Source organism: Microtus pennsylvanicus, chromosome 3, assembly GCF_037038515.1.
Source record: "Microtus pennsylvanicus isolate mMicPen1 chromosome 3, mMicPen1.hap1, whole genome shotgun sequence".
In the NCBI taxonomy this organism is placed as follows: domain Eukaryota; kingdom Metazoa; phylum Chordata; class Mammalia; order Rodentia; family Cricetidae; genus Microtus; species Microtus pennsylvanicus.
The window spans coordinates 134,320,365-134,342,393 of record NC_134581.1 but is presented as its reverse complement, the minus strand read 5'-3'; the positions used below and the strand labels follow the sequence as shown (position 1 = coordinate 134,342,393).

General features: G+C 39.2%; 1 protein-coding gene across 1 annotated transcript; it reads right to left on the bottom strand.

The window, feature by feature from the left end:
• Positions 1 to 2,553: 2,553 nt before the first annotated feature.
• Positions 2,554 to 3,504, bottom strand: Or13c9 (olfactory receptor family 13 subfamily C member 9). The gene has a single exon (XM_075968054.1). It carries the CDS (start codon positions 3,502 to 3,504, stop codon positions 2,554 to 2,556), a length of 951 nt encoding a protein of 316 aa, XP_075824169.1.
• Between the last annotated feature and the right edge of the window lie 18,525 nt (positions 3,505 to 22,029).

The following is a 22,029-nucleotide window of genomic DNA, read 5'->3' as shown; positions in this document are numbered from 1 at the left end:
TGTGAAACACATCCATTTTAATAAAGCAAATGTTATCTCTATGGAAACAGAAAGAAAAAATCTTCAGGCTTTCATAATGAGTTTTTTCTGGAAAATTAATGTTAATGCCAAATTCATCTTTTATGTACCATTTAAGCTCTTTTTCTGGTTTAGAGCTCTTCTATGAACAGTGATTAGGCATCATTTTGGACTGACATCAGTCATATTAGCCGTGCTACTAAGATACACTGCTATGAGACGGCATGACTAGAAACCTGAAGGGGCAGTGCCATGCACTAATCAAAAATTAGCTGCACACACTCTCTCTGAAAAATACCTAGCATTCTGTGCCAGCTCGTCTGACTATGCTCCCAAGTTAGGAAGAAGCATTGTTAAAAATGCAACCAAAGAATTCTCAATGAGCCTTTATTATTATTATTATTATTATTATTATTATTATTATTATTATTATTTTGGCTTTTCAAGACAGTTTCGCTGTGGTTTTAGAGCCTGTTTTGGAACTAGCTCTTGTAGACCAGGCTGGTCTCGAACTCACAGAGATCCACCTGCCTCTGCCTCCCAAGTGCTGGGATTAAAGGCATGCACCACCACTGCCCGGCTTCAATGAGCCTTTAAAACAAATCTTAATCAAAAGCCCTCTGAAGACTCAAAGACTGTATTTATGGTATTAAAGTAAATCAAAATTATAATCATACACATGCCCAGCAATTCGGAACACGTGAACACATTAAGAGTGACAAGAGTCATTCTTCAAAGACCTTGGTCTTACAACTCTGGGGGAAAAAAACCTTCCTGGTCTCCTACTCTGAAGGTAAATTGTGCTTTAATGTATTCTTTTTCAAATAATTTTCTATCTAAATGTCTAAGTGTAATGTTTAAAAGCTATATATCTCATCCCAGGAAGCTTATGGAAGTAGCTGGATTTAAGCCATGTAGTGGTTGGCTAATGCCTGGGTATCAAGGATGGCCTGTGGTGAAACACAGAGTACCTAATTTGTAGACTTCTTACGGGCATGGAATATTAGGGATTGATGTATGGGAACTAAGTTTATTATATATAGCCTGCTGTGTTGGGTTGTGGAATTGATACTTTGATAGTCTCTGTCCTTGCCAGCAGATTTAATCTATAAATAACAATAATGGAATCTGGAAGTAATTAAATGTAAGCCATGAGTACTTCATGGCCCTTCCTCTAAAATTGAAACGGAAACTTAAAAATATTAAATGAATATGTACACTCAAGGATTCTATATTTATCCAATGTTTATCTTAAAAAATGTTTTGCCCAAAGTCCTTGAATTTACTGAGCGATCAAGATACAATTTATTTACTAAAGTAGACGTTCTAGAGTATGGCACACTACTGAACAGACTCTGTTATTCGTCTTGGGGGGTAAATTAGAAGTGTTCTTCAAATAAAATCAAAACTTGAGGGTAAAGTCAAGGAAGCACAAGCTGTCACCTACCTAAAAACATTTAAGCCTCTGCTTCCTTGGCTTGTGGAGGGCACAAAATTCTCTACTTCAAGAGACAAGTCATAAATTCTGCTATTCTTATTAAGAATAAAGAGCCTACCTAGCCGTCTAAGACTTGGGAAAGTACTGTCCTTTCCTCAGAGCCGAAAAGAAATCTGGCTTCTTAGAAATGGGAATGCTGTTACCCTATGTCCAATGAAATATATAAATGTTCATATGTGAACCAGTAAGCCGATTTTTAAGTTTCTAATTATCATGATAATTATTTGTGTATGTGCATGATGAGAGGTCACCCACACCATGGTGTACAATTTTGCATAATCTCTGTTTCCATCTTTTGTTGATCTGGGGATCACACTCAGGTTGCCAGGTCTGCGAGACAAGTGCTTTTACCCACTGGACCATCTCCTGGCCTTAGTAAGCTAATTTTAAACCCATATTTCAGTTTTGTACATTTGTTATGTTAAAGCTAATGTATAAAGCTGAAAGAAATGACTTTTTAAAAACACTCATTGATTGTATGGACCATACCCATAAATCCTATTTATCTGCTTCCTTTACAGTTCTAACTCTCAGCATCCTTAGAACACAGCAGGAAAAAAAAAAGCCTAAAAGCTGTGAAAAGATATAACATTTTGTGACTATAAAAAATTTGAGATTAATATACCACAACAGAGAACTCTGAGAGGCAAAGGTTGATAAAGTATTATCAGACATTTCTGTTTTACATTTTTCACAGCCCAGACTATTTATGTTGAAGGATTTGAAGAGCAATTGCTTGTAAAATAAAGTTAGGTTTGTAAAAATGCCATATATGCTCAGTTCTAATATTGTAAAAAAAATACAGAATTAAGAAGATGCTGCCCAAAATGTCAAAAAGTAATTATTTCTCAATGTTATCTTTGTTTTTTTTTCCTTATTCTTTCCAGACCTTGACCATTCTCAGTGAGCATGCAACAATTTTGAAATGCTGTCTCTTGGCATAAAAACATTAACACAATGCGTAAAGGACAAGCGAGAAAGAAAAGCCACTAAAATTCCAATCTTGAGTCTCCCACAGTGTCCAACATGTTGACCATTCATTTGCCTAAAAACCGTCTCTTCAGACTTTTTATGGCCTCCTTCACGTCTTTGTTTCTGAGGCTGTAGATTAAAGGGTTCATCAAGGGAGTCACAACCCCATAGAACATGGAAATAAGTTTGTCTGTAGCATCCAAGTCATCCCCATTGAGTGGGTCTTTAGACTTGGGTTTCATGTACATGAAGAGGATGGTTCCATAGAATATTATCACCACAGTAAAGTGGGCTGAGCAGGTAGAAAAGGCTTTGCTTCTCCCCTCAGCTGAGCGAATTTTGAGAATGCTAGAAATGATTAAAGAGTACGAGACGACAATGAGGAGCAGCGGCATCAAAGTGAACAAAGTTGTGGCCACAATCATGAGGAATTCGTTGCCCGAGATGTCAGTACAAGCCATCTTCATGACAGCCAGAATTTCACAGAGAAAATGATTGATGACATTTCCACAGAAAGGCAGTCGCATCACAAATGCCGTTTGTACTGCAGAGTTGGCAACCCCTGAAAACCAGGACCCAGTTGCCATGGTCACATAGGAACTCTTGCTCATGATGATAGGGTACCTCAAAGGGTTGCAGATGGCCACATAGCGATCAAAAGCCATCATACCCAGGAGCACACACTCTGTTGTCCCCATGGCTAAACCAAGAAACATCTGCACTGCGCAGCCGAAGAGTGAAATGGTCTTTCTTTCTGAGAGAAAGCGTACCAGGGTGAAGGGAATAGAGGAGGTCGTGAAGCAGATGTCTAAGAAGGACAGATTTCCCAGGAAGAAGTACATAGGGGTGTGAAAGTGGGAGTCAAAAATACTGAGGATAATAAGAGTGCCATTGCCCACAAGGATGACTGCATACATCATTAAGATGAGCACGAAAAAGAGATGCTCAAGCCTTGGGTAACCAGAAAGCCCCTTCAGAAAAAATTCCTCCATAAGAGTTCGGTTTTCCCATTCCATTGTATTGCCTTCCTTTTACCTGTAAGAATTAAAAAAATTAAAAGTCATGTTCTATGCTAAAGCAGATCCAAGTATATCAATGAAAAAAGTATAAAAATTTGCACTAGACTCAATGAAATAAAGAATGTGTTAGACAAAAAATGATAGAAAGGCTGAAAGGAGAAAGAAAGGAAGCAATGTGGGGAGAGGGCTGTGAGAGATAAGTTATCACATTGGTCATCAGTGATGAGCTAAGGACTCTGCAGTTTGTTTTTAATAAACTGTGTCACTTAAATTTTAGAACATTGCCATTTTAAAGTCAATAGAGCTACAGTAGTATATGTCAAAACCTAGGCTCAAACTCAAGACTCTCTTCCTGTGACCCATGTTTAATCAAGACTTTTGTGTGTGTGAACATAAAGGTAATATACAATTGTTATATCACAGATGTGGTTTATTATTTGAAAAAAAGCAGATTACGTTCCATCAAAGAGCTCAACAGTAACCCCTATGTATAAAACTATCAAAAGAAGCGCAAGACTCTGCAGGGTCGAAACCAGAAATGAATATGCCTGCACAGAGTGCCCAGTTACCCGAAACCAGGTCCATTTCATGGCAGCCTCATAATAGGAAATCATGTCAAAATGAAAATGACTCAGGGGGAGACACTAAAGATAGAATCATTCTTTTCATTTTAGATGCATACAGACACTTGCACGTCATATAAAACAATCGACCTTTTAATCTTTTAATGTTCAATTACGAATGATAAAGCATTTATAGATGCATGTAATTGCCACCATGACCGAGTCACAGATCCATAACCTGTCCCCTTCTATACTACTCCATTTTTAGTAGCCTCTTCTAAAACCTGTCAAGCATGGATATGTTTTCTGTCCCTAAGGTTTCAGTTTCTCAGGATCTCATAAAATAAAACTATGTTGGGCTTCTGTTGTTTACCAAATTCCTTTAAGATTCACTCAAGCTGTAAATGCTGGGTAGCTTTTTGTTGCCTGGAAGTTCTAATTATCTACCCATTTGTCCTTGGAAGGGCATTTGAGCTGTCTCTGTTTGGGGGCAGTAATGAATAAAGCAGCCATATAAATCTGAGCCTTGGGTTTTGTGTGCTAAGGTTCCAGGTTTCTAAGGTAGAGATCCACTATTAGGATTACAATCTCATAGCAAATGTATAGCAGTTCTAGAAAGGCTGTATCGTGTGCATCTTCCAAGCAGCAGCGTGTAAGAGTCTCAGGAGCTCTGATCTTTATCAACATTAGGAATTGCCAGCTGTGTCTTCTAATTCATTTCAATTGGTATACAGAGATATCTCATTAAAGATTTTACTTATATTTCCCCAATGAGCACTGGTGTTCTGATGTTGAACATCTTTCCTTATTCTTTATTGCCCTGTTTATATTCATTTTTAGTAAAATGTTTGTGTCTTTTGCCTATTTCAAATGTTTTGCTGTTAGGTTTTCATATTTCTTCATATATACACACATATCACACACACATACATATATATATTTAGAATAGGCAGTTATGTGGAGGGGTGAGAGAGAGAGAGACATAGACAGAGAGGGAGGAAGGGAGAGAGAGAAAGAGAATGTTGATGAGAAGTCTGTCATAAATGTGATTTCTATATATTGCTTTCTAGTCTCTGGTTTATTGTCTCATTTTGTAAAGCATCTTTTAACTGATCCCCAGGTCTACTCTAAAGGGATCCAGATGAAAGCCTGTGATGACAGAGACATCCACCAAGTGAAAGCTCCATTACCTTTCTCCTTTCTCACTGAGTAATTCATCAGAAAGACATACACTGCAAGCACCCAAAAATTAGGAACAGTGACTAGTGCCACCAAAGTCCTTCCTCAGAATGTCATCAACCAGCTCTGCTTCTTAACCTTTAGAGACATACTACTCCCTCCTGTCTCCCTCAGATGTTAACACAGAGAGAGAGAGAGAACCCAGTGATATTTCTGAACATTAACAGAGACTCCTTTAGCAGTATTCCAACTAATCCATGAGATAAAAAATAATAATTTCTGGAAATGAGCAGTTTATAACAGACTGCTTCTCCTTATTCACAAAACTACACAAGTTTAAGATCTGAATTGAATCTTTGAGCCCATTTTAATCACCTTTTTACTACTTCTAATGGCTTCTGGCCACAATTAAGGTATTTTTTTATATTTTGTCCTTATCTCACCCTTTATACTTTGAGATTCTCTTATAAGCTAAATGTGCTTGTTTCTTTTGTATCTAAATCCCAGATGCTCTTGAAGCTGTGTTATAAACAAAGTCTCCCAAATCTTAATTCCCTAGTACATGATATCTTAAAAGTAATCTCACTGTGAGAATCATTCTTCCACCCACTGCCACCATTCAGTTTGTTATTGTAAAGTCAAGTCGATTTTGTCTACATAAAAGAACATGCATCTAAGTGCTAACTTGGCAGTTTCTGAGCTCTGTGACTTTGGATAATTTTCTTTCCTTAGTTTCAATGTCCTCATCTATAGCATGGGAATTTTAATAGCCTTATTATCGGGTTCTTGAGAAAATAAGCAAAACAATACGCATATAGAGCCTGCAGCATATGGTAAGAATTGTTTTGGTTTCCTTCCTTCATTTTCAGTCAACATTTTATTCTTACAGAGTTATTTTACACTTCCTAATATCACCCTACTAAAAGAGCATCTTCAAAGTTTTATCTATCATTGGTCTTGTTCCCTCTTAATGTAATAAACCTATATCACATCTATGAGTTGAGATAGATACAGTCTACCAAGGTCCATTTACTCCACTGTGAAGAGTAAAAAGATTATTACATAATCCCACATTTTAAAATATGAAGCTCACAGGCTGACATTTTTCACTAAGAGCTACTTCAGTTCATTCATCTAAAATCCAGCCTAAGACGTGACCAGAAACAACAGTACATCTCTAGCCGCCATAGAAATGCCTTGCCAACAACAAAGGGGAAATTTTAACTATTTAATATCATTCCTCCAGCACTCATGTAAAAATGAGTCCAATTTTTCCTTTCAGTTACTGACTCAGTGTTCCATTTCTCCTCCTGTCACTCTAAAACCGAAAGATGCACTGAAGAGCAAAATCAAGCATCCTAAGTAGCCTTCCCAGATAGATGACCCAGACCAGGAACCAAGGCAAAATGCTGCCCACTCGTTGTTGATACGACACTCTGTTTCCAACCTGAACCAAACAAAACTGATTTTTTTTTTTTTTTGCTGTGAAGTAAATCACTTCACTGAAATTAATACAACACTTCACTTCACATTCTGATCAAGAGGACAAATCCAATGGCAAATGTGCAACGATTTCATTGGAACAAAAGGAGATGGTTCTCTTAGATGTGTAAACATTCTATATTCTGATCGAGAGAACAAATCCAATGGCAAAAGTGCAATGATTTCATTGGAACAAAAGAAGATGGTACTCTTAGATTTAATAGTCTCCCTAATAAAATTTAACAGTCTCCCTAATAAAAAATGTCCCATCCCCAAAGCATGAGATTTCTATCAACTCAGTTCATTAAGACACACTTGCTTGTTGATAATGATTGGCATGTTCTGGAGGGAGGACCAGCTTACCTCCCGGATTGCAACATACAGTAGACTATTTTCCCATGACTTTCATTCTATTCTACAAAGTTGCCCATGAGTCTGATGACTTTCTAAAGAAGCAGTTACCACTGGGGGGGGGGGGGGGCTGTGATGCAACAAGACAAATTACCTGGAAAACATTGAAAAGGGTAATTTACAAAAGACATTTCCAAATTACTTCAAACCTTTCTAGGGCATGTGTTTCCAACAGGAACACAGTTGCTGTTGCTACTTCCAACTCAAATGGTGAACATTAAATATTGAGCAGTTTCGTCTGAGAATACAGCACATTTCACACTGCTCTGTGTAAGATCCAGGAAATTCTCCAAAGAATTGTCTTAAGGCTCAATGAAGTCATTTAAAGACTTCTCGCTCTTGGGGAATTTTGAAGTTTTTTAAGTCATAATTTTAAATTGCTCCAAAAGTTTTGGAACTTCAAGAACAATACCCTAAAGACTTAATTATATTAGACCAATTAGCTGTGTCTTTAACAGCCAATCAAAAGATTTCAAGACCTGTCTTATCCTACCTCTATTGTAAGACACTTATTTCAACTGTATTCTAAGGACTTTATCTGGGTCTTTGTTTAGCCTATAGTATCTTAATAATAAATGGAAAGAATTTATTAAATGTTATTATTTCTTGGTTATTAATAACAGTAGTAGTGCATGCATTTCCTGACATTCTTATAAAACTTCATACATATTAAGTCATTTAATTCATAATTGTTAAATTAGATTTACTGTATGAGTAACCTAAAAATGATTTGCCTCTACAACTTGGAATTCCTAGGCTACTGTAAATGTTGATTGCATTCCAAAACTCATAATAAATCTGAAAAATATTAACTTGCTCAGTAAAAACTAGAATCTATGCAGCAATTCAGTTTTTCAGTAATTTTACAGGAAATTTGTAATCCATACTGTTTCATGCTATCATAATACCCAAAGAGTTCATCTGAACAGAAGCATTGCACTGAGATCAGCAGGGGTCAAAGCATCTCTCATTCATACTCCAGGAGATGCCAACATGTCTCTGTGCTCCAGGATTCCACAGTTCCACCGTCCAATCACCATTGCCCCACATAGTGTCCCCTTTGACTTGAGCTCCTTCACCCAAATAATAAGCACTATATGGTGACTTGGGTACTGCAGACAAAAACCAGGTCAAACAGACTTAAGCAAATGGTGAAGAGCTAGTGCTACTCTTTCAGAATTCTGTTCCTGACACCCACCATGTCAGGTGGCTCACAACTACAGCTCCAGGAGTCTGATGCCTTTTTCTGGTCTCTACAGGCACCAGCATATGAATTTTTCTCTTCTTTGAATTATGCTTTTGTTTTATCCATATGAAGTCATATTTGTATGAAAATTTGGGATTTAAAAAGATGCTGTGGCTAATTTTTGAATAATTTTTCTGCATAAGTTCTTCTGGTTTTAGTTTTAATTTTATAAATAATGCTGACATAGTTTCCATTTTTCTTTTACTTAATTATATTAACATGAATATTGTTATATAAAATAAAATTCTTCAAAAATAATATAGTTTTAAATAACTATTAAAGGGATGTACTATAAACATTTAATCTAAATCATTGAAATAAATAAGTATTAATAAAGTATTGCTTCAAAGGATAATGTGTAAATTATCCACTACACCAAGTCAAATCCTACAGGAAAACAATTAGGTATGGACAATTCATAGTCGAAAACCTTTCCTTCTTTACACTGAGACAAGTAGTGAGACTTTACCTTAGAGAAGAAAGCATGCGTACAAGACAACTTTCCAGCACAATGGTACTCAACACCGTGCACTTCTGAAGGGCCAAACATTTAGTATCACTTCCCTTAAAGGAATTTTTCTCACATCAAAAAGTACAAATAATGGCCTCCATGCATATCGCCTTTATTCTGAAGTAACAGATCCCATAAAACACGTTTGAGAGTAAAGTTGTGTGACAGCAATCACCTCAAGAATGTTGGGAGGCCAATGTACAACTTTAACATATGTGTAAACCAGCTGTTTTCGGACAACAGTTCTAAATAGAAGCAAACCTTTCATTGAAATTATGAAAGAAACCCTACTGGATTCCTATCTTCCTGGATACCTGCCCTACCAACACCAGACCACTGAGGCTCATGGACAGCCTTGACCAGAGATTTGCTGGCCAACTAAGAATCGAATGCCCATGCTCTATATTCAGCCAAATTTTAGGTAAAACCCTACCAATAGTTGTCCACCCTTTATGACTCAATTTAGAAGTCTCTACAGCTTAGTGAAACTTGAATTTGATGAGAGTCCTTTCCAGAATCGATCACTAGAAACACATTTTGTGTGGATGAGTGTCTAATTAAGAAGCAGGGTCGTCTGCTAACATGTAACTGGCCAGATAAATCCAACACCATCATCCAAACTGTTGTTTAGAAGCAAAACGTGAGTCATAAATCATCCATTCAAACAGCTAATTTATTTATCTGGAGTTAGATTTGACAGCTGAGGTAGAATACCACAGAGATATGAAGCTATTTTTAAATGTTAATCTTGTGGCTTGTACACAGTAAGACAGGAAGATCACGCAAAAATGTTCAATATGTTTTAACTGAAGTCATCTTGTCTGTGATCTTTCCTACATAACTCGGGTAGGCTAAAATCAAATGCCTTCCTTAGAAAAATGACACTCTTGACAGCAGATTTGACACATGAAGGAAGGGGACTTTCACAGAAGAAATAGAGGATGGAGGGGCTCCTCTGTGACTGCTCCCATGCCTAAAATCTAAACAAAAAAAGAAAACCATCCACCACAATAGTCTTCCTTTCAAGGGACATTTTCATATTGGTAGTGATGGCTAGTGATGCTGAAACTTAACAGCAAATCTCTGAAAATGCAGCAATCTCAGGATTGTGTGGTAGGTGTCTCTTGAGCAATGAAAAATTCCGCCCACCAAGCCCATGTGAGAGCAAGAAAACCTTATTCACATAGGAAAGTTAACATCTACACACAGTGTCAAAAAGGCTAGTGGACTTCTCCATAGGGTCAGCAGGACTCACCCAAGTCTATCATCTCTAGCCTGAAGAGTGGGGAGGTGCGTGGTACCAAAATGAAGGCAGCACATACATGAGCACTGTTGGCGCTAATGACAATGACTTTAAAATGTACTTCCTGACAACTAGCATATCTTAAAATATAGCCTGCATCGCAGAAGTAGGATTACCTTGCGCATCAGTTGTCTTCCTCGGTTGTGCTCTGATTCTTGTAAATAAGAGTCTTTCACAAGAATTCTTAGATCTGTTTCTGAATGAGGCAATAGGGAAATCATATTTTATACTGTCAACAAGCTTTAATCAATTACAAGGAATTTAGAAGGTAACACATAATATGTATATGTTTCCCTGTACTTAATATGCATTATGTAAATGTATGCATACTTTAGCACCCACAAAGCCCTGATTTCAGGACCCACCCCACCTCTGAACAATCAAAGAATGTTGAAATCCTTCATGGGAACTGATGTAGTATTTGCACTTAACCGCCTACCCATAACCTCTAATGAATTTTAATCACCTCTAAATTGGTTATAACACTTAACACAATGCAAATGTTTTATAAATGGTTATTATAGTGTGTTTGTTATACAAAATGACAAGACTGCCTGTACACGAGCAGTCCAGATGCATACTCAGAACCCACAGTTGCTTGAATCCAAGTCTGGAATCTGCCAATATGGACAGCCAACTATGCTGTTGTCATCTCCTCTCTACTCTTCCTTGTTTGCTTTTAGGATTCTGGAACATAAGATAATTAGTTATAGGTTCTGGGCAGAGAGTGCACCGGAGAAAGTCATCCAAGGATGCCTGAAGGAAAGAAACTGAAAGGCATCCTTCATTTTTCTGGTCAGGGAAGGAATGGACCAAGAGAAGACGGAGACTAAAAACCAGACTGTGTGGAAGGAGAAATAAAATGCTACAAGACTCTCCTATGAGCTATCTGCTTTCACAAAATGCCTCATTTAACCTTTCATGGGATAAAAAGATGTTCAAAAAACAACTACTGATTTATCTGGTATAATTTAGCCCTTATGGTATGTTCAATTCTGGCCCCTGGGAGATTTTAAGCCCTTAGTGATCATAGCATATGCTCCATTCCAAGTAACATCGCAGTTTATTTTCTTGTTTGAGGGGACATTGTTTTTGTTTTGTTGAGACAAGATCTGACTATGTAGCCCTGACTAGCCATCCACACAACCCACCACTGCTCTAGTTTTTGGTTTTGCTTTGGGTGTTAGTTTTCAGCACAACTTTTGTTTTTGTTTAGACTTATTAAGAAATAGTATTATTACGCTCAAGTTACTGAACAAGAAATAAGGCCATAACAGGTAAAGAAAGGAACTCAGACATAAATATTAAGAGGGCACTTCTAATTTCTGCTTCATCCACTGTTCTAAGTAAATTCGTACTAGACTCACAACTCAGATGACAAACTTGAGCTTCATGCAAAGGGAAAGTGTTGTGGAATATTTATTTAAGATGTGTTCCAATTATTCATGCTGTGAAATATTTGTTTAATCATGCAAAGACATGTTACATTTGTTTGATTAAATAAAATTAACCTGCAATCAAGATACTGAGTTAGCAACTAGCTGACAGGAAGTGGCAGGGAGGAACCATTTGTAGCCAGGGTTCTTATGTGGGAGTAAAGCAGAAGGGGTGCTAATTTTGGGGGGGGGGAGACACAAGGGAGGAGAGGAGGTTAGCTACTTGCTATTCAGCATCTCTAAAGGAGCAGAATTTCACCTCGCCCCTTGAATCCTGAGTTCTACAGCGGTTAGAGATCAAGATAAAACTTGCTACCACCAGTGCAACTGAAGCACTGTTTGTAGCTTCTGTGTTGCAAGTGCTGATTAGGACAGCAGTTGCTTAAGGAGCAGCTACTTAACTCAATGGAAAACAGCAGGAAAGAGGTTTAAAGAGTCTTTTCACTTGGGTGCCAGGCATGGTGGTGCATTCCCGGCATCTCAGAACTTGAGAAGGTAGTGAGAAGAGGTGCAGAAATTCAAGATCAGCCTCTGTTACACAGAAACTTTAAGACCAGCCTAAGCTACATGGGATATGCGGTCCTGCATCGAAGAAAAGAAGAAGATATAGAAGGAAGATGAAGAAGAAGGAGGAAGAAAAAGAAGAAGAGAAGAGAAAAGGAGGGAGGGAGGAGGGAGGGAGGAAAAAAGTAGGAAGGAAGGGACTGAAGATGAAAGGAAAGACGGAAGATGGAAATAGGGAAGGAAAAGAATCATTCAGAAGAAGTAAGAGTTTTTGTGTGAGTTTCATTTTCATGGCTACTGATTGACAAAGTGTGGCATGGAGTAATGAAAACTTAGAGTGAACTGGAATGTTTTCTGGACAAGACAGCAGGATTCTGGGTAAACTGCCACTGTGAAATAAGGGAGGGCATGCAGCTGAAGGAAAATCACAAGAGGAAGAACTAAACTCTGCTTAAAACTTGGACTCTCATTTCCTGGTAGGCTCCTGCATCATACATGTAAAACACTTGTCTCCTTTACTATGAATGTACAAGTTAGCTAAATATTTTTTTTTATTGAGAAAAGGAAAAAAAGTATCCGCTTCCTCCCAGCCTCCCCTTTCCCTCCCCCTCCTCCCACCCCTCTCCCCCTCCTCCAAACTCCTCTCCCCCTCCCTCTCCAGTCCATAGAGCAGTCAGGTTTCCCTGCGCTGTGGAAAGTCCAAGGTCCGCCCCACTCTGTCCATGTCTAGGAAAGTGAACAACCAGACTGGCTAGGCTCCCACAAAGCCAGAACATGAAGTAGGGTCAAAACCCCGTGCCAATGTCCTTGGCTTCTCATCAGCCATCATTGTTCGCCATGTTCAAAGAGTCCGGTCTTATCCCATGCTGTTTTGGTAACAGTCCAGCTGGCCTTGGTGAGCTCCCAGTAGATCAGCCCCCTTGTCTCAGTGGGTGGGTGTGCCCCTTGTGGTCCTGACTTCCTTGCTCATGTTCTCCGTCCTTCCGCTCCTCATTGGGACCTTGGGAGCTCAGACCAGTGCTCCAGTGTGGGTCCCTGTCCCCATCTCCATTCATCACCAGATGAAGGTTAATATCAGCCTGAACACACTGAACCTGATAGAAGAGAAAGTGGGAAATACCCTACAACAAATGGGCACAGGAGATCGCTTCCTATGTATAACCCCAGAAGCACAGACATTAAGGGCAACATTGAATAAATGGGACCTACTAAAACTGAGAAGCTTCTGTAAAGCAAAGGACACTGTCACTAAGACACAAAGGCAACCTACTGACTGGGAGAAGATCTTCACCAACCCCGCAACAGACAAAGGTCTGATCTCCAAAATATATAGAGAACTCAAGAAACTAGACTTTAAAATGCTAATTAACCCAATTAAAAAATGGGGCACTGAACTGAACAGAGAATTCTCAACAGAAGAAGTTCAAATGGCCAAAAGTTAGCTAAATATTATACATATATTCAGCGGAACTATTTAGTACTAGCAACAATATTAAGTATTTAGGCTTAGGCAAAACTGATTTTCTAAAACTTAAAACATCAAAACTCCTTGAAAAAATTAAATAGAACTCTGAGTCTCTGTAAGAGCATGCTCACAATACCAGTGGTACTACATTTATTTCCTAATGACGGCAAGTATCTGTGTGGGCCCTAAACCTGAATGGTTTCTCATTCATATTCTCAATTCCTTGGATTTATTAAAAGAAAACTTGAAGGTCAGAAAGGGCATTGAAAAATTCACAGCCATTGAAGAGGGGAATAAAAACCATAGGAAACTGGACAGATACTCAATGCTCTGAAGGCTGCCCACCTTTAATCCCAGCACTAGGGAAGCTGAGGGCAGAAGACCCATGAAAGAAAAAAAGGAAGGAAAGAAGGAAGGAAGGAAGGAAGGAAGGAAGGAAGGAAGGAAGGAAGGAAGAAAGAAGGAAGGAAGAAAGAAGGAAGAAAGAAAGGTGAGGAGATAATACTTAAGACACTTTGGCTACCCAATCTAAACAAATCAGTGAGTTTCAGGCTCAGAAAATAAGATGGAGGCTAACAGGGGAGAACACCTGACATCAACCCTTGGCCTTAGCAAGCCTACACAATATTATCCCCACAAAAGTCAACCTTGTTTAAAGAAAAAAAACTGTTTTCAAGAATATTGAAACTTTCTGTAATCCTCCACCTGTGTAGGTGTAGGAAGCCTTGCTCATGACGATAAGGGATCTCAGAGGGTACAAACAGCCCATAGTGGTTCAATGCCGTTGTGCTTTAAAAAACTAGCACACTGTGTGGCTCCCTAGCAAAGAAGAGAAACAATCGCATTCCATATCCAAAGACGGAAATGGATTTCTTTAGTGCTAAAACCTTCTCAGCAACTGGAAAATTAAAAAGTGTATTACTAGATACCCAAAGCTAAGTTGCTGGGGGGATGGTATACATGGTGATGCACCATAGGAGTTCTAGACACTGAAGGAGGTGACGACTTTATTCCCACTAGACATGTGCATAGAATCCGGACAAGGTAAGTGGCCTCAGAATCTGGGTGTCCAGAAAGCCAGAGCAGGACACATTCTCTCAAAGGTGACTAATCAGACTTTCCCCATAGGTGATGATCTACATTGTCTTCTTTTTTTTTTTTTTTTTTTTTTTTTGATTTTTGAGACAGGGTTTCTCTGAAGTTTTTTGGTGCCTGTCCTGGAACCAATTTTTTAAATTACTGATATTGCTCAGTAATTTAAAGGCTCATGTGGTCAGAAAAAGAGAGATATACAGTAAAGAGAGATTCAAAGACAGAGAAAATTTCTGAATGGTTTACTGTGTGTTAAAAATATATGCAAGCTAAAAGTTAAAGTTCTTAAAGTAAAAAAGAAAAGGAAGAGAGTTGTTGTGTGTACACACCTTTAATCCCAACACTTGGGAGGCAGAGGGAGATAGACCTCCCTGACTTCAAGGTGTGGTAGCACACGCCTTTAATCCCAGTGCCTAGAAGGCAGAGACGAACAGATCTCTGTGAGTTCAAGGTGTAGTAGCAAACACCTTTAATCCCAATGCCTGGGAGGCAGAGACAGGCGGATATCTGAGAGTTCAAAGACAGCCTGGTCCACAGATATACGCTCAAAAAGCAAAAAGTTAACTTAGGAATGTCTCAGCTTAGATTCTTAAGCGCCTAATGATTTAAAGGCGCAAATCAAAAGTGCTCCTGGATAGTAAAAAATTGCAGATTCACAATAGGACAGATTCAGACCACTAAACGAGTCACACTGTTGGATGAATGTACGTAGGCTTGGGAGAGAGAAGGAAAAGAATATAGAGAATAAAGTTAATGCTTAAAAAAAAAAGGTAAAGTCTTTAAAGAGACAGAGTACAGATAGTTATAGATATAAATAAAAATAAGCCGCGTAAAGATGGAAAATTCACAGAGAGTCTGGATTATGTACATTGTGTTTTCTTTAAAATTTTTGACTGTGAAGGAGCTAAGTACAGACAGACATTTCATTATATGGGCTGCCCAGTGGAACCAGAATGGATATGAGGGTATGATTTCAGAATTTGGGTCTAAGGACATGATGCTTTGGAGAGAGTCTTCTTTTGTTTTCACAGAGGATGAGACCCTGTTCATTTCTTCTATTCCGATTTGGTATGATGGACCACGTCCTCCTGAAGGGTTGCTGTGAACATCTTCAGAAAATTGCTTCGCTCAACTGCCAACTGAGATGACCCTGGCACACAGGTTATACCATGAAAGACCTAATTAACGACGCCCCCATTCAGCAGGAAGCAGTTTGGAGAGAAAAACTGCGCCCATGTTCCCAAATATGGTTTATAAATGTTCTTTTACATTTAAAGGGGGATATGATATAGATATGAATAATTTGCATTAGTATAGATTTTGCTTTATTTATAGAGATTTAAGGTCAATTTTGTTATATGTATAAATGTTTCTGATGTAACTTTTACTTGATAACTGTTTTGTTATATGTAATTTTGCTATGTTAAGGTTAAAGCCTTCCTTTTTTGTTTAAACAGAAAAAGGGGAAGTGATGTGGGAGTGTCATATATCAATCTGTTGATTTCATTGTTTAAGCAATAAAGAAACTGCTAGGCCCATTTGATAGGCCCACCCTTAGGTGGGTGGAGTAAACAGAAGGGAAGGCTGGGAGGAAGAGGAAGTGAGGTCAGACTCCACAGCGCTCTTCTCGGGAGCAGACGTCCGCCATGCTCCCGGCTCCTGGGCAGACACACGCGATGAAGCTCTGAAGCTCCGACCCAAGATGGACTTAGGCTAGAATCTTCCCGGTAAGACCGGTGCTACACAGATGATAAGAAATGGGCTAGTCCAGGTGTGAGAGTTAGCCTAGAAGAGGCTAGATAGAGATGGGTCAAGCAGTGTTTAAAAGAATACAGTGTCTGTGTAATTATTTTGGGGCATAAGCTAGCCGGAGCCGAGCCAGGCGGCTGGGGATTTGGGGACGCAACCCTGCCGCCGCTCATATTACTACAAAAGTGATGTGGGAGTGTCATATATCAATCTGTTGATTTCATTGTTTAAGCAATAAAGAAACTGCTAGGCCCATTTGATAGGCCCACCCTTAGGTGGGTGGAGTAAACAGAAGGGAAGGCTGGGAGGAAGAGGAAGTGAGGTCAGACTCCACAGCGCTCTTCTCGGGAGCAGACGTCCGCCATGCTCCCGGCTCCTGGGCAGACACACGCGATGAAGCTCTGAAGCTCCGACCCAAGATGGACTTAGGCTAGAATCTTCCCGGTAAGACCGGTGCTACACAGATGATAAGAAATGGGCTAGTCCAGGTGTGAGAGTTAGCCTAGAAGAGGCTAGATAGAGATGGGTCAAGCAGTGTTTAAAAGAATACAGTGTCTGTGTAATTATTTTGGGGCATAAGCTAGCCGGAGCCGAGCCAGGCGGCTGGGGATTTGGGGACGCAACCCTGCCGCCGCTCATATTACTACAAATGGCGCCCAACGTGGGGCTAACTAAACCCACTTACAAAACCTGAGAAGGCTTAAAAATAAGGGAGAGAGCATTTAACACAGATTTTTGCTGTTTGTTGGTGGCGTGCTGTAGAGAGATTTCCTGATTCGGCAACAGCAGCAGAAAAAACGCTGTGTCATTTTAAAGCACAGCTTCTTGGTGCCTGTCCTGGAACCACCACCGCCCGGCTCTACATTGTCTTCTTAACAGGATCTAGAATCACCTAGAAGCCACGTCTCTGGGCCTGTCTATGAGGAAGTTCCTAATTTGAGTTAACTAAAGAGATAAGACCCAAGCCGGGCGGTGGTGGCGCACGCCTTTAATCCCAGCACTCGGGAGGCAGAGGCAGGCAGATCTCTGTGAGTTCGAGACCAGCCTGGTCTACAGAGCTAATTCCAGGACAGGCTCCAAAGCCACAGAAAAACCCTGTCTCGAAAAACCAAAAAAAAAAGAGAGAGAGAGAGAGAGAGAGAGAGAGAGAGAGAGAGAGAGAGAGATAAGACCCACCCTAAATGTGAGCAGTGCCGGTCCATGAACTAGTGACTGGGGCTACATGAAAATGAAAAGGACAGCTGAACAGGAGTGCACATCTCCTTGTTTCCTGACGGCACAACAGGAGAAGCTGCCTCGCTTTCGTCCCCATGCCCTCCCCACCGTGATGGACTGAACCTTCAAACTCTGAGCCTAAGTAAACTCTTCCTTTGTTGTTTTTTGTTAGATATTTTGCCACAGCAAGGAGGAACGTTGCTAAAACACCATGCTAATGTTTTATTTCCGGAGCAGGAACTCTCCAGTGGTTACCATGCATGATGGTCTGTTAATGCAGTGTCTATAGAAATCAGTTGCACTCTTAAGTGGCTTCCCTTATGGGCCAAAAAGGTCTATAACTGGATGCATAAATAAAAGAAGACTATGTTCCAGTCCTTTAAGTTAAGATTAGTTAGATTTTTCTGATCTCATGATGGCTCCTTTATCCTCTAAAATATAGTCCTTGTTAGAGAGTTGATTAAGAATACATGTAACTGGGTTAGAATTATGTATCTCATTTGCATTATGAATTTGGGATTATTTTAACACAATGTTGCTACAATATTTCAAGCAAATGGTATAGAACAAACTTGAAGTATATAAAATAATATTGGCTAAAAGGTATTTAATCATTTCAAGCATCATATGTATCATAGCCTAATTTTTCTCCTAAACTAATGTGCTATCCTTAACAAATATCGCCATTCTTCAGTTGCTCAAATAAAATGCAGTATGCATAAATCCTGCTACAATGGGAACTTAACCATAGTTTCAGAAGACTCCTATAAAGGATGAATAGAAAAATAATGTATTAAAAAGAAGTATGTGTTTGGATGTTTTCAATGGGGCAAAATGAGCACATATGCAATATCATAAGAATATCAAGTACACCACTAGTGGCGTTTGTAAAAGGGAAAAGGAACATTTTAGGGAAGAAGGTTCTTCATCTTTTTAATGCAATTTAGCAAGTGTCTCTGGGCTACTCTGCTGTCTTGCCTGACACATATAACGGACAAGAGCTGCTACTGGCCAAGTGTCTAGACACAAGCAAATCACAAATAAAGTATGGCTCACAAAATGTCAGCAACTAGACACTTACATGTGTAAGGAAATACAGAACACCCTCCCTTTCACGGGCACCAATGAGCTCCGTTTGTCCAGGGGTGGCTGCTCACCCTCATTGCATATTCAGAATTCTCCAAGAGAAGCGGGATAAGTCACTCAGATTTCTTAAGTGCATCAACGTGCTACCCCACATCATATCCCAACTGCACTGAATACAGAGTGTTTCGGCACTAAAACACTAGAACTGGAGATCCTACCCTTTTTGATGTTGGCTATTTCATAAATTTCATCTCCATAATTTCATTAAGGTAAGTAAAAGACACGCTCTTCTCAGTTCTCATAAAAGTCAAGGAGCTGCCAAAAAAAAACAATCATTGATGACAAAATAAATATAATATCCATTTATTGCAAAGACTGGGTTTGTTTCGAGTTCCATCAATTTTTTTTATAAGGGAAGCTTTAAAAGCACCGGCCAATTGATCACCAAAAAAACTCACAGTGTTTGTGCCACTTAAGACTGATGAAATCTTCTAAGCGATTTTAAGGTTACAATGCAAATGAAACTCAACTTAGAAACATTTTAGTAATCATGGGATAAATGCCCCAGAAGCAATTTAAACAAAATCTTAATACAACTTAAGTATATGGCTCACAAAATAGCTTATTTCCCCCAAAATTTACACTCTGGGAAAAGCAAGTTTCAGACTGCTACTCGTGTAAAATGATAGAGGCATGGAAATAAAAAATTGACATCTCTGATAGAGGTATATGGTGGAAATGTAGGACTGTTAGAAATGATACTTTGTTCTTAATATATTAACTGAAAGTCATATTTATTTTTATGTTTAATCCTGGAGGATATGAGTCCACCAGCATCATTCTGGTCTCTTGGCATCTTCAAACAATATAACCATATGCACAGTGATTTCTACTCTGTTTATGCATGCCTCTGTCTAGCCTCATCTAGAATGTCCTTTAATCTTTGTTGAATGTTTTTCAGAAGATATAAAAGAAATGTTTACCTCCAAGTTGGAATGAGACCAACAGCTCAAAGAATGACACACCAAATCTATCCTGGTATGCAAAATGAATTTTTAACAGGTACTATGTCGCCACTGAGGGTTGCACTCACCCGAAGTCACCAAAGATGCTGCCACCCTACCTACCTTGTGCCTTAGGTCAGTCAATCAATGGAAGAAATCCAGGCGTACAGTGCCACCTACTGTCAGGACATCAGAAGTGACTGTCAAGAGTCACTTGCACAGTCAAAAACCATAAGCACATTCCGTCTTCCCACTCTCAGGGAACCTACTGATCTCAGCAAACACCGACTGTGTGAGGAACGGCTCTATTTGCTGGAGCCTAGCTTGGAAATGGCAGATTCCTGTCAACAGCACCCCTGGGCTGGGCTTCAGGGAAGAGCAGCCATGCACACACTAGCCCAGCCCGAGTGTCAGATAATACAACCCTCTCCACGCCTGAGCAAACCAGGTTTTGCTTTTGGACAGGAAAACAAATTCTGACGTGAAATAGTTATTACAACATTTGTTGTGACAACCTGTTGAAATGAATATAAACAAATAACGAATTCAACTTTTTAAATTATTTTTCTTTTTTAAGATTGTGATATAATGGCATCATTTCCCCCTTCCTTTCAATTTTTTAACATAAATGGGATATAATATTCATCCACCATGGAAACAAGTGGGCCCAATAGCTACAGTACTAAGACCAAGGAAAGACAACATAACATCAGAGCTCAATTTTGTCAGTGGACAATATTTCTAAATGTCATTCAGCAAGACCTGCAACATAAGAAAGCAACGTGCACGTGAAAGATGGTGTTATTTGCTGCAACAGATCAAACCTGAGAAGAAATTCTCATTGCTAACTTCATGTGAGGACAGATATGCTGTGCTATATCACAATGTAAATGTTTGGGGGACAAAAGAATTAAGTAAGTTGACTGTAGTCATTATAGAAGCTATGTTTCACAATAAATGAAAGATAGAGAAAAACAAAGATTTTTATAAACAAATATGTAAAAGAAAGACATACTAAGTAAGTCAAATAAATACAGTAATACAATTAAAGAGATGATATAATGTAGTAAAATTTATTTCAGACAAATTTAAATGTAAGATATGAGTATTATCTAGAAATGTGAGATAAGTCAATTTAACTGAGAATGAATGGTGAGTCTTGGTTATTTTTCTTTTGCTGTGGGAAGACACCATGACCACAACAACTTATAGAAGAAAGAGTTTATTGGGGTCTTACGATTTCTGTGGTTTAGAGTCCATGACCATCATGGCCAGAAACACTATGTAGGCAGGGTGCTGGAGCAGTAGCTGAAAGGTAACCTCTTGATCCATAAGCACAAGGCAGAGGGAGGTATCTCAGGGATTCAGAAACCTCAAAGCCTGCCCCCAAGGACACACCTCCAACAAGCCCCACTTCCTAATCTTCCCCAAACAGTTACACAAATTGGGGGCTGACTGAATATTCAAATAAATGAGCCCAGCGTGGGGGCAGGGGGGACAATTCTCATTCAAGCCACCATAGTATGCTTTGGTTAAATTAATGACCTAACTTCCCATTTGCTAAATCATAACCCTAACTAATACTCACGTGGAATTCACCCAAGCCAAATTTGTCCCACCCAACTTCTTCGTCAGCTCTATCCTCCCCCATATACTGGAAAGAGTTTGGGGCCCAGGTAACTGGGAGGTGCTACTCATAACAATCTAGCCAGGCAGTACTTCCTCAGAAACTGGAAATGAGAAAGAGATAACATTCACTTTCTTGTACACATGGGCTACTATAGCAAAATACTTACAACACTGAGTAGTTCATAAATGGCAGAAATTAATTTCTTCAGATTCTGAAGGCTGGAGAGGCCAACATGAAGATATTGGTAGATTTAATGATAATTAATAAAGCCCACTTCCTCGCAGGCCTCTTCCCACAGCTGCTTCACACGGAAGAAGGTTGGAGACTCTTTCTGGGATCTCTATGGTAAAGGCACCAATCCCATTCTTAAATGCTCCATCTTTATGATCCAATCACTTCCTAAAGACCCTGCTTCCTATTTTCAATAAAAGGAAAAAATACTGTACAATGATAGATTGCTTCCCACACATCTAGGTAAATGGGTTTTTTTGGTTTTTGGTTTTTTTTGTTTTTGTTTTTTGTTACTTTGCCCAAGGAAATCTTGCTATCTTGCTGCAGGTTCAAATATCAATAATGGTGTTGATGCTTCGCTGCTTGGATTTATCACATTAAAAAAAAAATCTTTCCTTTTACAGCCATCACTCTG

Bases quoted from the DNA above. Each gene is read 5' to 3' on its own strand.
- Or13c9 (XM_075968054.1), bottom strand. From the start codon at position 3,504: ATGGAATGGGAAAACCGAACTCTTATGGAGGAATTTTTTCTGAAGGGG.